Source organism: Plecotus auritus (genome assembly GCF_963455305.1).
Source record: "Plecotus auritus genome assembly, chromosome: 8".
Classification (NCBI taxonomy): Eukaryota; Metazoa; Chordata; class Mammalia; order Chiroptera; family Vespertilionidae; genus Plecotus; species Plecotus auritus.
In genome coordinates this window covers 65,740,644-65,753,773 of record NC_137782.1, presented here as the reverse complement: position 1 = coordinate 65,753,773, position 13,130 = coordinate 65,740,644, and the positions used below count along the sequence as shown (strand labels likewise).

At 39.6% G+C, this 13,130-nt stretch overlaps 1 protein-coding gene across 2 annotated transcripts in view; it reads right to left on the bottom strand.

Moving 5' to 3' along the window:
* PSMF1 (proteasome inhibitor subunit 1) overlaps window positions 1-13,130 on the bottom strand; it is a 38,899-nt gene that overhangs the window by 14,612 nt on the left and 11,157 nt on the right. For both annotated transcript variants that reach the window (XM_080685665.1, XM_080685666.1), the window contains one exon: window positions 4,420-4,605. In XM_080685665.1, coding sequence (XP_080541791.1) covers window positions 4,420-4,605 — 186 coding nt within the window. The remainder of the gene's footprint in view (window positions 1-4,419; window positions 4,606-13,130) is intronic.

Genomic DNA, 13,130 nt, shown 5'->3' with positions numbered 1-13,130 from the left:
CTTGTATCCTGTCACATTGCTGAATTTGTATATTAGTTCTAAAAAGTTTTTTTTTAAATTTCCTTAGCATATTCTACATATAAGACCCCATGTCATTCGCAAATAGATTGTTTTACTCCTTACTTTCTAATCTGGATTCTTTGATTTCTTGAGTAATTGCAGAGCCTACAGCAGATACCCTTGCTTGTTCCTGATCTTACGGGGAAAGCACTGAATCTTTCTCCATTAAGTTGGAGGTTAGCTGTGGGCTTTTTACAGGTGTTCTTTATTGGGTTCAGAAAGCTTCCTTCTATTGCTGATGGCTTTTACCATGAAAGGGTGTTGAAATTTGTAAATGCTTTTTCTCTATTTGAGATGAACATGTGGGTTTTGTCCTTTGTTCTATTAACATGGTGTATTACATTGATTTATTTCCAGATGTTAAGCTAACCAATTCTGGAATAAATTTCATTTGCTCTTGATGTATACTCCTTTTTATATATTGCTGGATTTGTTCTGCTAGTATTCTGTTGACGATTTTTGCATGTATATTCAGAAGGGATACTGGTTTGTAGTGTTCTTGTGATATCATTGGTTTGGTATCAGGGTAATACTGGCCTCACAGAATGAGTTGGGAAGTGTCCCTTCCTCTTTTATTTTCTGAAGGAGTTTGTGAAAGATTGGTATTAATAAAAATAATTATTAAGGAAATTTTCAAATGGCCTAAAATAGTACAAATAGTATAATTTATGAATCCCCATGCATCCTTCCACTCAATTTCAATAATTATCAATATTCTACCACTCTTGTTTCACCTATACTAATGCCTGATTCTTTGGAGGGTGAAATTACTTTAAAGAAAAAGACTTCATTATAAATATTTGTAAAATGTATACCTCTAACAGATAAAGACTTCTTTTCTTTCAATATAACCAAAATTTAATTGTTTCACTTAACAAAATTAGCAGTAATTCCTAATGTTACCTAATACCTGGTCTATGTTCAAATTTCTCCAAATGTTTCAAAAATAATTTTTAGAATTACTATGAATCAAGATCCAAAGAAAGTCCAACACTGTATTTAGTTGATATGACTTTTATTAACAGTCCTCTCTTTCCCTTTCTCCTCCATGCCATTCATTTATTTGATGGGGAAAAAAAAACCAAGGTCAATTTATTGTGTAAAAATTTTTCATGTTCCAGGTTTGGCTGTATCCTCATGTGTCTGTTTAACTCGTTCTTCTATCCCTTATGCTTCTCTGAAACTGAAGGTTCGATCTAGATTCAGGTTGCTGTGAACTTACTCATAGAAGACACAATCTGGCTACTACTTTCAGTGTTAAGATTGATGTGATTTCAGATGCTATCAGTCTGATCCATCCTATCTAATAAAAGAGCAATATGCAAATTGACCATCACTCCAACATACAAGATGGCTGCCCCCATGTGGTCATGTGGACACAAGATGGTTGCCACAAGATGGCCAGCAGGGGAGGGCAGTTGGGAGGGACCAGGCCTGCAAGGGAGGGCAGTTGTGGGCGATCAGGCCAGCAGGGAAGGGCAGTTGGGAGGGACCAGGCCTGCAAGGGAGGGCAGTTGTGGGCGATCAGGCCAGCAGGGGAGGGCAGTTGGGAGGGACCAGGCCTGCAAGGGAGGGAAGTTGTGGGTGATCAGGCCAGCAGGGGAGGGCAGTTGGGAGGGACCAGGCCTACAAGGGAGAGAAGTTGTGGGTGGTCAGGCCTGCAGGAGAGGGCAGTTAGGGGTGACCAGGCCTGCAGGGGAGGGCAGTTAGAGGCAATCAGGCTGGCAGGGGAGCAGTTAGGCATCAATCAGGCTGGCAGGGGAGTGGTTAGGGGGTGATCAGGCTGGCAGGCAGAAGCGGTTAGGGGCAATCAGGAAGGCAGGCAAGTGAGCAGTTGGGAGCCAGCAGTCCCGGATTGTGAGAGGGATGTCCAACCCAGTGGGATCGGGCCTAAACGGGCAGTTGGACATCCCTCAAGGGGTCCCAGATTGGAGAGGGTGCAGGCTGGGCTGAGAGACAACCCCCCCCCCCCCACGAATTTCGTGCACCGGGCCTCAAGTGTATTATAAAATTCCCCATTAACCTTTTATCTAATGGTTTTAGCAACTACTGACAATGTGTATGACAAAGTTTGCAACATGGTGATTTTCTAGTTCTTCCACTTCCTCCAAGGACAGGATTTTTTTACCTTTATAATTCTAGACTCCAGGTCTATGATTCCACAATTAGGATGGCACAGCCTTCAGGTGCCAATTGTGGAAGCTCTGGGGTATTTTTGCTTGTCATAGTGTCTGGAGAGTCCTCTTGGCATTAACAGACAGAGACCAGATGCTGCCTGCTCTACAATTCACAGTAGAATCCCACATAACAAAGAATGCACTGCATCCCACACAACTTTTGAAAGACTTGTTAGACATTAAAGGAGATGTAAAGCCTACATAAATTATCTGAGTCCAAGACTATTTTATATATGAACACAAAGTATTTTTCATACTGGTCTAATACAAAATTTTCCAGGAATATAACTGATATAATTAAGAAACACTGTCTATCCATTATTTTGTTTGCCATTCTCCTAAGGGCTGTTCACCATTTCAGAAAAGTCATGTTAGCAATAGCAACACAGTTTATATACTCAAGTTGCTGACACGACTCATCTGTATGTGCCAGCTTTTGTTGCTGTCAAATTCAAGATAATTCCACATACAACAGCAAATATCTGACTATGTTATGTTTTCCAGGGAAATCTTTGCTCAGGCATCTAAACAATGAAATACACATTATCTTATTATTAACCAGAGGCCCGGTGCATGAAATTCATGCATGGGGGGAGGGGAGGGGAGAAGGAAGGGGGTCGGGGGTCCCTTAGCCCAGCCTGCACCCTTTCGCAAGCCAGGACCGCTGGCTACTAACCGCTCACCTGCCTGCCTGCCTCATCACCCCTAACTGCTCACCTGCCTGCCTGATTGCCCCTAACCACTTGCCTGCTTGCCTGATCACCGCCAATTGCTTGCTTGCCTGCCTGATCATCCCAACCGCCTCTCTCTGCCATGGCCCCTGGTACTACGGCTTCATCCGGAAGGACATCCAATGATGTCCAGAAGGTCGTTCGGCTGTCTGGTCTAATTAACATATTATGTTTTTATTATTATAGATTACTCTCTTTATTTCTCATATTATAGTTAGGATTTTATAGCAATTCTATTTGAAACTGAACATCTGGTAAGTAACAATATCTATGAATTCCATTTTGAGAGAATAAAGGAGATTTCACAGAATATTTATTTTGAAATGGGCAGGGAGTCCAAAATTGAGAATTATTATCTACTTAAGGTCTAAAAATCTCCTCCAATTTGACTGCTGCCCAGGCCTTATTCTGAAATCTTGCCACCATATTCTGGTTACATCACAGCCAGAGCATTGTGCTGGATGTGAGGATACCTGGACCCCAGCCCTGCCTCAGTCTCTTTTTTAGTGGCTCATGACCTTACAAAGGTCATCTTACCTCTGTTCCTGTCTGTAAAATAAGATTGTTAGACTGGACAAGCTGTTCCAGCCTCTCAACCATTTTTTATTATTCTTAATCTCCCACAGGACCCAGTATTTCTGAAGATTGCCAAAGAGACTGCCAATTATTACTTATTATAATAATTAAATCAATTTCCTATAAAAAAACACTAATCAAAGTATATTAATTGCCAAACAGAATAAAATAACAATGACAACATTTATTGAGTGTGTATTATGGCCTCAAAGTGAACCTTCCCCCACCCCTACCAATCCTACCATTACTACTACATTGTGGATTCCAAATTGGAAAGTGTGTCTCAGCCAGAGACTAAAGTCTCCCTGGTCCTTCTCTCCTCCCTTGGAGCATAAGTCTCCAGCCCTAAAGGCTGCTATGCTCATCTGCAAAGATCTTGGACATGATTTGTTCATATACCATGCTGTTTTGGAAAAGTTCTGAAGTTGTCAAAGGGGTCAGGGGACTCCAATAAAGTGAAACAGGCAAGACACTGGGACTACATCCTCTATGGGACAGTACTTCTGCATCTTTGCATTTTCCCAAAAAGCCTGTCCAGAGCCCTGCACACACAAAGAGCTCTGGAATCAATAAATGAAGCACTTGGCAGCCACCTGGGAGTATTGCACACAAGCCCCATGGGCACTGACCCTTGGGCTGACTCAGAGGCTCTTTGTGGACTCTAAAAAGGGGCAGGCAGCCTTAAGATGCTGGGTAGTTAGCTGACTAGTGGCAGCGCAAGAACTCACTGCTCTACTTATGTCGTCTATCTCCATACACTAAGACTCTGACAATTCTGTTGAAGACACATAGGGGCCAGTGAGGAGGTCATGGCCAGATGGTCATGGCTGGAATCCTACAGAAGCATGGCTGCCCACTGGGGGCTCTGTACTCACCAGGAAGGAGGCCGGCTAACGTGTGGGTGCTGTGGGTGAATCCGGAGTGGGTCTACCTCTCTGGCAGTGGCAGGCGGAAACTCTCGATGGGGACTGCTTACACTAGCCTTGTCCCAAGGCTCCTGAAGAGGTGTGATGATTTCAGACGCAATACGAGACCGAAGTTCCTCACTGTTCCTGTAGGTCCTACAGGAGGTAGATGAGGTGTCAACTGCTTGTTGCTGGCTGGCAACCCTTAATACAGAATTTTGGTGGCTGCAGCGGCCTTGACAGCTCTTGAAAGTACGCTTAGACTGTTTGCAAGGGTGGGAATGGGCCGCCCAGCGGGCCTGGGTGAGGGGGGCAACAGCCCGAGGTTGTCTACGAGATTTGCGCCTAAGCTTCTTAGGCATCTGAGTTGTCCCTCCTCATTTACCACCCCATTAGAAAGAGGTGAGAGTGTAGGGGCACAGGGCCTGGACTGGCTACTCCTCTGTACCCACCCCATCCCATCCCACCCTCAATTATGTGTTCATCATGTGTCATGGGAAGGATCATGGAAGGCAAAGGCTCTGTGGGGAGGATAAACTTGGTTCTGTCCAAGTATGCAGGGCTCTGGGTGCTCAGGGTCTAGTTCTGTCACTAGCTCAGGGGCCCTCGGAAGGTTACCCTGGGCCTCACTTCTCTGCCAATGAGAGATAAGCAATGTGAGCTATAGATGAGGTATTGAGGCAGAGTTGGGTAACAGGTGTTTTAAAATAAGCCATATCCTAGGTCAAAAAGCAAACCTCACAAATGTTAAAAACTGAAATAATATATGTTTTCTGACCACATGGAATAATATTAAACATCAACACAGAAAGGAAGTCTCTAGATACATGGAAATTAAGCAACATTTAGTCTAGATAATCCATGAATCAAAGACGAAGTCTTGAAAAAAAATACAAAGCATTGAATAAAAATAAAACATATTAAAATATGTGGGATATAGCTAAAGCAGTATTGAGAGGAAACTTCATAGCATTAAATGCTTACATTGGAAAAGAGGGGAAAAATCATAATAAATCTCAGAGGGAAGGTGGGGGTGGGGGGGTAGGAGGAGAGATTAACGAAAATTCTGACTTAAGAACCTAGAAAAAGAAGATCAAATTAAACCCAAAGCAAGTAGAATGAAATAATAAAGAACAGAAATCAATAAAACAGGAAAGTACTAGAGGAAATTAATTAAAAAGCTGGTTCTTAAAAAAATGAATAAAATTGATAAACCTACTGCAAGACGGGCAAACATAAAAAGAAAAGACACAAATCACCCTTATCAAGAAAGAAATGAGATTTTACAACAGCTCTGTTGCTAATGAAAGAATAATAAGAGACTACTAAGAATAACTTAATTCAACAACTTAGACCAATTCTTTAAAACCACAAACTGTAACAACTCAGCCAAAATGAAATAGATAATCTGAATACAGTAACTAAATTCATACTTAAGCACCCCCAAAAAGAAATCTCCAGGTCCAGATTATTTCAATGGATAATTCTACCAAACATTTAAAGAATTAATATTTTTTAAAAAGAACATCAATTTATAGTCACTCCCAGAAAAATACAAGAGGAGGAAACATATCCCAACTCATTTTATGAGGCCAGTAATACTCTGATATCAAAACCAGACAATAAGTACCAAAAAAGGAAACTACTGACCAGTATTTCCTACGAACTTGAATGCAAAAAATGCTCAACAAAATATTAACAAACTGAATTTAAAAATATATAAAAAGAAATATACACCACAGGATATATTGTAGGTATGCAAGACTGGTTCAATATTACCATATTGATAAGTTAAGAAAAATCAAATGATTATGTCAATTGATGCAGAAAAAATATGACAAAAGACACTATAGTAAATCTATTCATGAGAAAAACTCTCAACAAACTAGGAACAGAGGGGGAACTTCCTCAATTTGATAAAGAGCATCTACAAAAAAACCTATAGCTAACAATATATTTAGTAATGAAAGTCTGAATACTTTAGGAACAAGGCAAGAATATCCTCTCCCACCACTCTTATTTAGCATAATACTGAAAGTTCTAGCTCCTTCAATTTTGCAACTTAGAAATTCACACATGAAACCTATATGTGCATGTTGACCAATGTCACCCCAGTAAAATTTAATAAAAAAAATCACATTCAAACCTGAAAAAAAATTAAGCAAGAAAAAGCACACAGATTAGAAAACAAGAAATAAAACTGCCCCTATTTGCAGATGACACGATAGTTTACCTTGAAATTCTAAAGGAATTTACACTGAGTGGCCAGATTATTATGATCTCTGAACACATAATAATCTGGCCACTCAGTGCATATCTTATATAATAAAAGGCTAATATGCAAATTGTCCCCTCGACCAGGAGTTCGACCAGCAGGCAGGCCAGCCAACACCCATGTCCCCTCCCCTTGGCCAGGCTGGCCGGACCCCACCCATGCACAAATTCATGCACAAATTCATGCACCGGGTCTAATATAAATATATATATATATATATATATATATATATATATATATATATGTATATATATACACACACACACACACACACATACATATATACACACACACACACACACTGAGTGGCCAGATTATTATGCGTTCAGAAATCATAATAATCTGGCCTCTCAGTGTATAAACTCCAACACCATGAGTACACCAAATATTCAATATACAAGGCAGCATATAAGATCAATACACAAAAATAAACAGCATTTCTATATACAAACAATGAACATTTGAAAATCAAAATTAAGAAAGAACTCCAGCCCTGACCGGTTTTGGCTCAGTGGATAGAGTGTCGGCCTGCAGACCGAAGGGTCCCAGGTTCGATTCCAGTCAAGGGCATGTACCTTGGTTGCGGGCACATCCCCAATAGGGGGTGTGCAGGAGGCAGCTGATCGATGTTTCTAACTCTCTATCCCTCTCCCTTTCTCTCTGTAAAAAAATCAATAAAATATATTTTTTAAAAAAGAACTCCATTTATAATCACCTCTAATCCCTCCAAAAAATAACAAAAACATGTTCAGGTTCTATATGTTTAAAATTACAAAATGTTGATGAAAATAACCAAATTAAGATCTAAGTAAATGGAGACATACTATGTTCACAGTAAAAGTGTCAAGTTTCCCCATCATAGGTTTAATGATCGATAGGTTTAATGCAACTTCTATCAAAATTCCAGCACGTTTTTTTATAGACACAAACTTATTCTAAAGTTTATACAGAAAGGCACAAACCCTAGAATAGCTAAAACTATCTTGACAAAGAAGTGAATGGAGAAATCATCCTACTCAATATTAAGGTCTACTGTGTATCTACAATAATCAATATTGTGTGATAGGGGCATAAGGAAAGACACAAAGATCAATGGAAAAAAACAAAAACCCGGAAATAGACTCACACAACAAGTATAGACTACTGATTTTCGACAAAGTTGCAAAAGCAATTCAATATAAGAGCAAATGGTATTGAAGCAAGATATCCACAGGCAAGAAACCTCACATCTTATACAAAAGTTAACTTAAGCCCTGGCTAGGTGCTCAGTTGGTTGGAGTGTTGTCCTGTACACCTAAAGGTTGTATGTTCGAATCCCAGTCAGGGCACATACCTAGGTTGCAAGTTTGATCCCCAGTCAGGGCGCGTTCAGAAGACAACCGACTGATGTTTCTCTCTCTCTCTCTCCCTCCCCCTCTCCTTTTCCCTCTAAAAATCAATAAAAACATATCCTCAGGTGAGAATTAAGTTTTTTAAAAATTAATTTAAAATAAATCACAAACTTAAATGTAAAACAAAACTAAAATGTATAGAGAAAATATTTGGGAATCTAGGGCTAAGCAAAGAATTCTTAAAACTTAACACAATAAAAGCAAAAACTGATAAAATAGATATTAAAATTTAAAACATGTTTTGAAAAAGTCCCTGTAAAGAGAAAGAAAAAACACACTACAGAATAAAGTAATTATAAACTCCCATCTAACAAAGGCCTTGCATCTGAAATATATACTTGTATAAGGAACTCTCAAAATTACAAGAGTAAAAAAAATTAGAAAATGGGCAAAAGACATTTTGCCAAAGAAGATGTACAGATGGTAAATATACACATGAAAAGAAGCTAAACATCATTAGCCATTAGGAAAATGCAAGTTAAAACCACAATGAGATATCACTACATATCTACCAGAATAACTAAAATGAAAAATAGTGATAACACCAAATGTTGGTGAAGATACAGAGACCACTCACAGATTGATGATGGAAGTGTAAAATGGTATATGTACTCTGGAAAATTGTTTGGCAATTTCTTAAAAAACTAAACATGCAATTACCATTGTACTCTTGGGCATTTACTGCAGAGAAATAAAGTTTGTCCACACAAAAGCCTGTACATGAGTGTTCATAGCACCTTTATTTTTAATAGCAAAAAGCTGGAAATAACTCAGATATCCTTCAACTAATGAATGATTAAACAAACTGGGTACATCCATACCACAAACACTACTCAATAACACAAAGAAACAAACTATTGGTGCATGCAACAACTCGGATGGATGAGAAAAGTCAATCCCAAAAGCTTACATACTGTATGATTCCATTTATATACGTATTTTTGAAATGAGAGAATTTTAGAAATGAAGAGTAAGTAATGGTTGCCAGGAGCTAGGGACAGGGAGGAGGAGTAACTGTGGCTATAAAAGGCATCAGGAGGGATCGATCCTGTGGTGGCTTTGTATCACTGTATCCAAGTCAAATCCTGGTCATAATGTCTAGTATAGTTTGTACAATGTTATGATTAAGGTAAAAAGTATAAAGGACACAAACAGTCTCTCTGTATTATTTCTTAAAAGTTTAATTATAATTACATTTATTGTATAACCATAAAATAAACGGAGGTTAGACTAGACCAGTGGTTTCAGGTCTTTAGCAGAGCATAGAAGGGGGGTCCAGGGAGGGCAAGAGAAAAGCCAAGTGGATGGGGCATAGGAACCTCCATTTCCTGCTCTGCTCCCCTTTCCACCAGAGCACCTCTGCTTTAACCAGTTTAATATTAATCCTGAAGAACACTGTGCTTGAAGAAAGAGTTATGGTTAGAAAGTCGTAATACCCTCAATGGCGTGAAAGTGCTAAGGGCCTGTGGGGTCCATACATCCCTACAAAGAATAGGTTTCTATTTAGAACACAGAACTCTGGGGACTTTACTGCTTCGCTGACCAAGTTGGTTGGGATGGATAAAGGAATCTAACTCCTCTTTCCTTTCCAATCAGATGAACAGTGTGTGATGCATTTAGAAGACCTCTGATATCGCTATGTAAAATGTTTACATGTAGAACTCAGGTCTGATTCAGAAACTATCAAGAGAAGTTCTCACAATTCCCAAGTCTCAGTAGAACTGCCACTTTGGTAGTAGCAAAAGACATCTTGTCATCCTGTCTAACATAGAAGGGGCATGGCAAATAAAACAGGTTTATACTCCTTGGCAAATCGCAATTTGCTCACAAAGGGGCACAAATAAATAACTAAAACAGACAAGACATGCCATAATGACCTGACAGGGAGGGCCACAGGGGGATAGGGGACTTAGAAGCAGACAGCTCAGTGCTATGCACAGTAAGGCAGAGGGAGGGCGGGCCTTATGATTAGGAGGCAGATCCCATACCCTAGCTCTCAAAGCCTCCGTTTCCATGGAGATGATTCCTAGTGATCAGATTTTCCCCTTTGCTATTTACTAAGAGCTTGGGCCCAGCATTAAGCACTCTGTGCTGACAGCTCATTTCATTCTCAGAACAACAGCTGAAATAGTACTATTGTGTCCCTCATTTCACAGTAATCAAAAAACAAAACACCCACCCACACAGGACCTAGCAAGAAATGTATTTTAAAAAATAAGTAAACATTATTACTATTTCTCTCTCAGTATTGCTGAGGCAAGGAAATGCCCTAATGTGCATGAACAGCTTAATACAGGCCTGGATTCTTCCCACAAGTTTTGTCAATTTCTCTCCCAGTGGAATTCCAGAATGAAGAAGTCCACCGGAGACCACACTCCAAATGTTCTTCCCTTATATCTTGATAAGGGGTTTGGTGGGGTCATGGTGTGGGCAGCTCTCCCAAGGCCAGGCCTGGCCTCACTTCACTCCTTGATTCCTTTGTCTACTATAGCGATTTTCAACCTTTTTCATCTCATGGCACACAAATTACTAAAATCCTGCAGCACACCAAAAAATATATATATTTTGCTGAACTGACAAAAAAAAAAGGTATAATTTTGATTCATTCACAAATGGTTATTGTGTTGATGGCTGTCATTTTTTGTTTTTAACCCTCACCTGAGGATATGCTTTTATGATTTGAGAAAGAGAGGGAGAGAGAGGGAGAGAGAGAAAGAAACATCCATCGGTTGCCTCCCATGTGTGCCCCAACCGGGGATTGAAATCACAACCTAGGCATGTGCCCTGACCAGGAATTGAACCCGTGACCCTTTGGTGCAGGGGATAATGCTCTAACTAACTGAGTCACACAAGCCAGGATGCTGCTCATTTTTTAATTTGACAATCTAAGGGAAAAGAGGTCAGTGTGCCTGACTAAACAGTCAATTATTGCATGTTTTAAAAATTCTTGTGGCACACTGATTGAAAATTGCTGGTCTACATGCAAAATAGACCCAGGGCTTGCTCTTAAGGAGATCACACCCTAACAGGGGAAACCAACTCTAAAAAGTTAATCATAAAATATCCACTTGTTACATTTTTAAAAGGTTGTTTCAAAACACCAAGTGTGGGGTAGGGCAGGGAAGGCTTCTCCAAAGAACCGACATTTAAATGGAAACTGAAAGAATAGGAGTTGGCTATGTGAGGTAGTTGGGGAGGGCATGCTAGGCAGAGGGAAGAACTCTGAAGAGGGAGGAGAAGCATGGCACCATGGCTAAGACACAGGGGCAAGTGGCACAGGATGAGGTTGGAAGGCTTAAGCACAAGTCATTAGGCCTCATCAAGGATTTTGTTCCTTATCCTCAGAGAAATGAAAATTCACTGAAGGGTTTTTAATCTTTTTTTCCCCCAATTAAAAAATACTTAACACTGTATCAATATAACATTTTAAGTGTACAGTTCAGTAGTATTTAAGTACATTCACATTATTGTGCAATCCACCAACAAAAACCATGTTCAGTACTCTTTTCATCTTGCAAAACAGAAACTCTGTACCCATTAAACAGTAACTTCCTATTCTGTCCTCGCCCACCCCTGGCAATGATTATATTATTTTCTATGTCTATGAATCTGACTACTCTAGGTACCTGATATAAGTGGAATCATACAATATTGATTGGCTTATGACTGGCTTATTTCACTTAGTCTAATGTCCTCAAGGTTCATGCTGAAATCCTCCTTCCTTTTTAAAGATGAAAATATTCCATTGTATGTTATACCACATTTTGTTTACCCATTCACCTGTCCTAGGTACTCATAGGTACTTATGTTGCTTCCACCTTTTGACTATTGTGAATAATGCTTCTCTGAACATGGGTGTACAAATATGTCTTTAAGATCCTGCTTTCAACTCTACCAAGTGTATGCCCAGAAGTGGAACTACTGGATCATACAGTAATTTAATCTTTTGAGGAACCACTTTCTATAGTGGCTGCATCATTTTACATTTTCACCAATAGAGTACAAGGTTTCCAATTTCTCCCTATTATCACTAATACTTGTTATTTCCTGATTTTAAAAAAAATAGTAGCCATCCTAATGTGTGGAGGATTTCACTCAAGGGTTTCAAGCAAGGGTTTTTAACCATGATTTGATCTGTTTTATAAAGGCTGGTCTGACTGCTGTGTGGTAAACCGACTGGAAGGTGGTAAGCAGGAATGGAAGTTGGGCTCTCCTCACACAGAGGTTGTATGGAAGAGGGGAGGAGACAAAGAGGGGTAGCCAGAATGATGGAGGTAGGTGGTCTGGGAGTCTGAGAGGAGTACAGAAGATTCAAAATGGTTATTGCTGATTAGATACAACTAAATGCAACAGAGTTTCTAGGCATTTCTGATTACTGTCAATTTATAGTGATGCCAGGCTTCCTCCAAAATCCCAAGGAGGTCAATGAAAATGGGGAAAAAGTCCCTAAACAGAATAAAGTGGAAGTAAATGGGACAAACTATATATTAAACAGGTAATTTCATTATACTGGAAAAACATGCATTAACTTAAGTACCTTTTGAACACAATACTCTTGACTTTATACATCCTCAGTGGGATACCCACAAAGGACAAAAGACCTGGGAAGAAATCATATCTGAAACTTTACTTAATAGATTTGTTCTTGGTGGGTACTGATGTAGCAGTTCAGAAACTATTTGTGTATATTTTAGGATCAAACAAATAAGTAAATATATTGGTGGTGTTGGGCACTAGAGTTCTCACCACAGAAGGGAGATAGATACAAGGATGGAATAAGAGAATAAGAATCCCATGGAATTAGATAAAAAGTAGAAGTATCAGCTTGAAATTTAAGACAGACAAACTTTAAGGAAAAAGCTGCCTACCTCTATTCTCTGAAAAGACCTGGAAGCAATGACATCCTTAGTCTTAATGAACATAACTCAGGGTGAAGATTTTGGTTTTTAAATAATATTCCCGCCCTAACCGGTTTGGCTCAGTGGATAGAGCGTCGGCCTGCGGACTGAAGGGTC